This window comes from Antechinus flavipes, chromosome 2 (genome assembly GCF_016432865.1).
Source record: "Antechinus flavipes isolate AdamAnt ecotype Samford, QLD, Australia chromosome 2, AdamAnt_v2, whole genome shotgun sequence".
Taxonomy (NCBI): Eukaryota; Metazoa; Chordata; class Mammalia; order Dasyuromorphia; family Dasyuridae; genus Antechinus; species Antechinus flavipes.
The window spans coordinates 576,529,140-576,536,237 of record NC_067399.1 but is presented as its reverse complement, the minus strand read 5'-3'; the positions used below and the strand labels follow the sequence as shown (position 1 = coordinate 576,536,237).

At 41.3% G+C, this 7,098-nt stretch overlaps 1 protein-coding gene across 1 annotated transcript in view; it reads left to right on the top strand.

The window, feature by feature from the left end:
* Nucleotides 1-475: 475 nt before the first annotated feature.
* SH3GL3 (SH3 domain containing GRB2 like 3, endophilin A3) overlaps nucleotides 476-7,098 on the top strand; it is a 138,098-nt gene continuing 131,475 nt past the window's right edge. Inside the window, exon 1 of the mRNA XM_051981176.1 lies at nucleotides 476-760. Coding sequence (XP_051837136.1) covers nucleotides 716-760 — 45 coding nt within the window. The 5' untranslated portion in view covers nucleotides 476-715. The remainder of the gene's footprint in view (nucleotides 761-7,098) is intronic.

Sequence of the window (7,098 nt, the reverse complement as noted above, 5' to 3'; positions counted from 1 at the left end):
GAGAGCTCCTGGCACATTTCTGCGTAACAAATGATGACTAGAGCAGCCTTACACTATTCTTTCCCCGGGGTCCGCCTTCTCTTTCCCGCGCTGCGCTGTCTGGCCATACACTACCTCGCCCTTGCAGCCAAAGGCTTGCTCGTTGCCCTTGGATCTCCACCTGTCCGCAGCCTCCCGTCCGGGCAGAGCAAGAAACGAGGAAAATCCGGCACATGCACTCCAAATTCAGGGTGCATGGCATAAGCATTTCCCGTGGATGCACGGACTTTGGGGCAAAAACCAGCGGGAAAAGATGCAACAACCTGCGAGAGCGGAAGCCCCTCGACCCCGCATCGCGCCTCTTTTAGGCGCCGGCGCCCCCCTCAAGGCCCTCCGCCCGCACATCTCTCTCCCTCCCGCCCCCCGTATTCACGCAACAATGAAGCGTGGGCGTTCTTCGGGTCTTATTTGCATACAGTCGCGGCTTGGCCAATGGGCGCCCCGGACGCTTTGGAACGCGGTGTTTCTCATTTGCGTACCTGCGAAGGAGTGAGAGTGTGTGGCTCGCGGCCGTGACAGTGACAGGCGGGGGGTCCGGCAGAGAGCAGCGGGGCGACTGGTCCTGGGCGTCCGCTCCGCTCCCGGGACCGCATAGTCCCCCTCCCCGGCCCCCTGTCCCCCGGCGCCCCCCCTCCCTGAGGGTTGGGGCACCGTTTGGCTCCACGCGCGGTCCACAATGTCTGTGGCTGGACTGAAAAAGCAGTTTCACAAAGCTAGTCAGGTAGGATGGGGGAGCCGCCGGGGAGGGGTCCTGAAGTGGGGGGAGGCCTGGGCCCAGTGGGACCGCCGCTCATATCCTCCAAAAAAGACCCTCCCGAGCCGGGAATTGCCTCGACCTCCCTCCTTTCGGGGGGAATCGTGAATCCACCTCATCTCTAGTTGGGTGGCTGTGTTGGAGGGAGGGTCCGCCCTGCTCTGCTTCTTTCTCCTTAGCTCTCCTCACTTCCCCACTTTTAATCCTTAAACTGGAGCCTGCGGCCTCATCCCCACCCACCCACGTGACCCCGCCCCCCGGCTAGTGGGGCTGGCCGGGTGTAGGGTGCTTGGGGTAGGGAGAGATACGGCTTGGACTGGTTTTGAGGATTGGAAAAACACCTCCGCGGTGGTGGTTAGTATTAAGAATGAGAGAAGGAACTTGATGCTTTTGACTGTGGAGGGTTGTTGGAGGTGGAGATAAATGGACACCTGGTCAGGCGATATATAGCCGCCTCTTTCCCTTCTCCTCCTTCCCTCTCTTCTTGTTTCTTCTCTCTCTTTCTCCCACTCTTACACTCTCCCTTTTCTATCCCTTTTTCTTTCTCTCACTTTTCCTCTTTCCCTCCCTCTCTTACTCTCTCCCGCTTCTACTCTTCCTCTTCCCTGTTTCTATCTCTTTCCTTTCTTTTCCCTCACTCTTCCTTCTTCCTTCCTTCCTTCTCTCTTCCTCTCCCTCTCATTTTTCCTCTTGTGCTTTCTCCCACTCCTCATTTCTACTCCCCCCCCCATTCTTCCTCTCTTCCTTCTCTCCTACTTCCCTTTCTTTCCACTTTCCCTCCCTCCCTTCCTCATTCTCCCTCTCTCCCTCTCCTTGAAGTACCTCCAGGGAGCTGTATTTAGATAATATGGATATGCTGAGCCCGAGACTCTGGTTGGATTTCATTTCTTTCGCTCATCACCTCTCCTCCCCCTTGTCCTGCCTGCCCCCCCCCCCCATTCCAGTTTTGTTTTTCTGAATGAGACAATATGAGTTCTAAAGAAATATTTATTTACTTCAAGTAAGGATGTAAAAACATTACATCTCCCCTCTCCCCTCTGGAAAAAAATTCACTTTTTCATGGAAACCTTTGTAATGAACTTTGAACCATGCTGAAGGTCCTACTGTCCCAACTTCAGTATACTTAGCGTAGGAGTGCACTGCATTTTGCTACTACTTAACTATTCTAGTAAAAGCTATCTAGAGCAATTGCTCTTTGTATATATTATGATGATGATGATCAACTAGAGAACTGAGGTGCTTCTAAAACATTATAAGCTTTAGAAAGGAATGAAAGTGAGGAAGTCACCAAGGAAACCACAACAAAAGAATTGTCTGAGTTTTAGTTTGGTAGTTAGAGTTAGTTTTTAGCTGGCAAATCAAGAGGGAAAAAGTTGAAATACTAGAAAGTGGAAGGGTTTGGAGAAATGATAGTAATAAGACATTTCAGGAAACTGAACTAGGTAAAATGAATTGTATTAAAACATCAGTTTGTGGATCTGTTCTAGAATGCTCCACTTGAGAAGTAAGAACATACAACAATTTTTTAGTAGCAGAAATTACATTTTGCAGTTGAAATGCTGAACAGATACATACTTATCTGGTCCAAAAAATACCCCAACAGAAGTTAGTATAATAGAAAAAGATACAGTTGTGGAAGAAGAAAAAAGGTACTGAAAGGTTGGGATAGCAGATAACATTTAAAAATTTATTATCCTTTCAGTTTTCACTTCTGAATTATAATTATTTTATGCAAAATTACCACAGTATTGGAAGAAAGAACAACGTTGAAAAGGGAATATGGAGACTTGTATTTTAGTATTATTGTTGGAGATATATAAAAATTCCCCATTAACTGATAACTGTATTGGGTAATCATTTAACTATTCTGGACCTCAGTTCTCTCATTTGTAAAATAATTTGTAATCATTTGTAAAATTTTCTGGGTGAACATTGATTTCTAAAGGCCCCTTAAACTAATATTCCAAGTTTTTCATTCTGTATTCTTTATTTTCATTTTGAATTTTAAAAGCATGTTGATAAGACAATGATCAATAAAAGGGATCTTTTTTTAAAAAGATGGACAAGAATAATTATGATTTCCAGGAAAAGAAACCCCTTTCTCCCTATATTTTTTGCATTTAAAAATAACTAATTGTAGAGCTCGAAGAATTGTGTACTCAGGTTATAAATAATTTTGGAAGCATATTGAAGATAAAAGATAATAGTTAGAAATTCATCCCAAATAATTGTTGTTTAGTCATTTTCAGTTGAATCCAATTCTTTGTGATCCCCCTCTTTTTTTTTGCCAGCGATGTTAGAGTGCTCATTTTACAGATGACAAAACTGAAGCACATAGAGTTAAATGACTTGCCCAGTTTCAGTTAGTGAGTTTAAATTTGAACTCATGAAGATGAATCTTCCTACCAGGCCTAGCATTCTATCCACTGAGTCACCTTAGTGACAAGAAATAGACCAATTTCTAAGAGAAAGACAGTGCTTTAAAGAATAAAATTTATTAACAGAATGTATGAGGTATATCACATTTGGATCCTATATTGAAGGGTCTGATAGTCTAGATAGGGGAACAAGACATATCTAAAAGAAATAACTAAAAATAATTCTAAGTATTATGAGCAACTATATAATTAATAATGGAGTATGTAAATAGTAAGTACTAAGAGAGCTAAAACATTTTTGATCATCTCAATTTCTCTTAATTAGAAAAATAGATTTAATACAGCTGCTTTCCTACTCAGGGGATCCCAAATAGAGCACTGGGCCTGGAATGAGGAAGATCTGAATTCAGATCCAGTCTCAGACATTTTTTTTTCCTTTTCTGTTCCCTTTTTTAGAATAACAAAGTGGAAGTGGTTGTGTAAAGAGGCAAAGTGGTGCTACATCTATATGGGAAAGTGAACTAGCATTTCTGCTCAGGCTGGGACTTCTGTTATTCCCTAAATCTATCTAGGCATGTTACTACCGTGTTTCCCCGATAATAAGACACTGTCTTATTATTTTTTTGGACAGAAAAACACCAGAAGGCTTATTTTCAGGGGAGGGCTTATTTTAATGAACATTAACAGCAATTTTAAGAAACAGGTAAATGTGAACCAAAAAAAGTACCTTTATTCAGTAATGATCATGTCATCTTTTTCAACAACATCGTCGTAAGTGTTCATACCCTGAATTCCGTCCTGGATGTCTTGCGCCTCTATTTCCTTCAGAAGAAGTGGACCCAATCTGTCATATCCAGCAATATAGCTCTCTTTAAATGAACCTGTCTTGTCCAGGTAACCTGCTCGTAGTGCCTTGGCGACACAGCTGTCAGTAATTTTATCCCATGACTTCTTCACCCAAGTCACGACTTCTTGCAGACAGGGCTTCACAAAGTTTCCACGCTGATTTCTTTCCATTCTATTTTCAGTGTAGTCATTGACTTCCATGCGCAAATGGTCCTTGAATGGCTTGTTTGTTGCAATATCAAGGGTCTGGAGATAGGCAGTCATTCCTGCAGGAATCATTACTTGATCTATTCTTCTCTCTGCAAGGAGATTCTTCATTTCTTTAGCGCCGGTGAGTGCTGGCTGAATCCCAGATTATCAGACCTTTTTGGTTACCTCGCATAACAAGTGGCAGCATTAAATCAACCCACTTTCTTATAACGGCTTGTGTACGCCAGGCTTTTTCGGTTTCAAGAACGTAAATGCCTGATACACGTTCAATCTTACCTTTCTTGCCCTTACTGATGATTAGAGGTGTGGCTTTCTTTCCATCCAAACGAATTGCCATCCATAGGTGGCATAGTGCACCCGTGCAGACAGAATAATAAAATTATGACCATCAGTCCTTCTTTTCACTCCATCATGCCCCTCAATAATGTTTTAACCCCATCATGCTCCCTGAGTGTTCCTTCTATCCTCCATGATGCCCCCTGAGTTCTTTTATCCTCCATCATGCCCCCTCACTCCCGCTTACATACCGGGTTTTTATGTTGTCCTGCCTCAGCTCTCCTCCCCAGAACTGCTCTCAATGGCACCAGCAAGCAAATCACTGGGGAAGAACAGGATGACGCGCTCACTGCTGCAGCTCTGATTGGATGCAGCTCAGAGCGCAGTGTGCGTTTCACCAAAGGGGGAGGAGGGAATGGTGCATACAGGGGGTACCGTAATGTAGCGTGTAGCGCAGGGGATCACCACTACAGTAGCAATCTCAATAGGGCTTATTTTCGGGGGAGGGCTTATTTTAGAGGAATCTTACACAGTAAGGGGAGGGCTTATTTTTGGGATAGGTCTTATTATCGGGGAAACACGGTATGCCATTATTCCCTTAAATCTGTTCTTGTGATTTGGGTATTGCAGAATAAATGAGTATTGGGGAATGAATCCTGAATTTGGATTTGATGATAATAAATTGGATAATTGCTTCCCTTCCCACATGTGTATTTGTATTCAACTGATTTGCCATTTATCCAAAGAAGTCATCCTGTCTTGTATATGTTACTTTGAATGTTTCTTATGGGATTATGTTCATTCATATGGATGAGTTGCTCAGAGGACCAGAGGAAATTGGTCTCTGAGGATTTGTGCTACAGATTCAGCCCTTGTTTCAGGAGGTCAGCCTGAATCCTTTACTGTTTGCTCATTCTGTGTTCATGACAACAGTTATATAAGCTATTAATCTCTCTCACTAGGATTCAATTAATTCTCACCTGTTTCAGCTAATGAATGTTTGTATTTTTTCCGTATCTTTTGGGTTATCTAATTACAGTATTAACTGTGGGTTATCTATAAACTGGGACACTAATACATTGTTGGTGGAGTTGTGAACTGATCCACCTCTTCTGGAAAGCAGTTTGGAATTATGCCCAAAGAACCATCAAACTGTGTATATGCTTTGATCCAGCAGTGACTCTACTGGTCCTGTATTCCAACGAGATCATAAAAAAGGGGAAAGGACTTATTTGTACAGATGAAGATGGATACCCTTTCTGAAACTTATAGTCTGAGAAAATTGTCTGATATGTTCTAATTTGCCCAGATTTCCATAAGTATATGTTGGAAGCAGAACTTGAAATTGAGTTCATCTGAATTTTAGGGCCATTTCGTTATACACTGTGAAACATGGTCATTCATATAATAATAATGATGATAGCAACAATTGTGACCTTTTGCATTATTTCTCCCATGTAAAACATCACTGGCTATATGTTATAGCCTATTTAATTACATAATGCCTTTCTCCATTTCCTCTTAGACCAGTCATAGTTTTGATTCTTCTCCTACTATTAGTGATTCAGAGCTGTACAATACAACCATAAGTACATTCTTGTTTTAATTGAGCTTTTATTTTAGAAAGTCAACAATAATATATTTAATTTTTATTATTTATTTAATAGCATTTTAGGTTTGCTAAAAATGGACTTATTTTCTCCAAGGTTTTTTTTCTCAATTCTGGGTCTGCCTCATTGTCTTTCTTCATTACTTGTCCAAGACAGATGTGTACCTATGGATTAATTCAGAACTATCCATCCAAATACATGTCATACTTGACCAATAGACAGTTTTCATCCATTGGATTTTTATTAACTTGTATTCTTTGGCTGCTTTTAATAGATTTGTCATGTATCTTATTAAGGATTTTGTATAGTATTTTACATCTGCAGGAGATGCATGATTAGCATTAAGGAATTTTGGGACTATTAAGAGTAAGCAACAGTCAAATGGTTCTCTTTTAGGGGATTTCTTCAAGTAAAGGGTGGTTAGTTACTTATCATATATAACATAGAGGAAGAAGATTCTTGTTCATGTGGGGATTGAACTAGATGACCTCTGGATTCTCTTTTCAAAATTGGGGGTCATGTTGTTGGAGAAGGAAACAAACAATATTGATCATAGAGCAGAGTAAGAAGTAACAACACATGGACAGCCCAAATACATAGTTTTCTATGGTTTACTAAAACAAGTAAAGCCCTCCAGCCTTTTGGGTAGTTTTTCCATGAAGACTTTATAAGAGGACATAGACAAAAGAAAAACTCAGGAAAAAGAGACATATTTAGATTATAAGGTGAAACCTTCAGGGAATACTTACAGTACTTGATGAGATCACATCAAGTAGATGTATATAACGGTAGTGATACAATCCAGATATTTTTTTGATCTGGATCTGGGACTTCATATATGCTAATTTCCAATGTGAAACCCTCTTCTTTGATATAACTTGACATTGTGTCAGTAATATGTGGCCCTAGAGAATTGCCTGTGGCAATGAGAAATTAAATCACACTGCTAATTTGTGCTTGAGGCAGAACTCAAAACCAGGTCTTT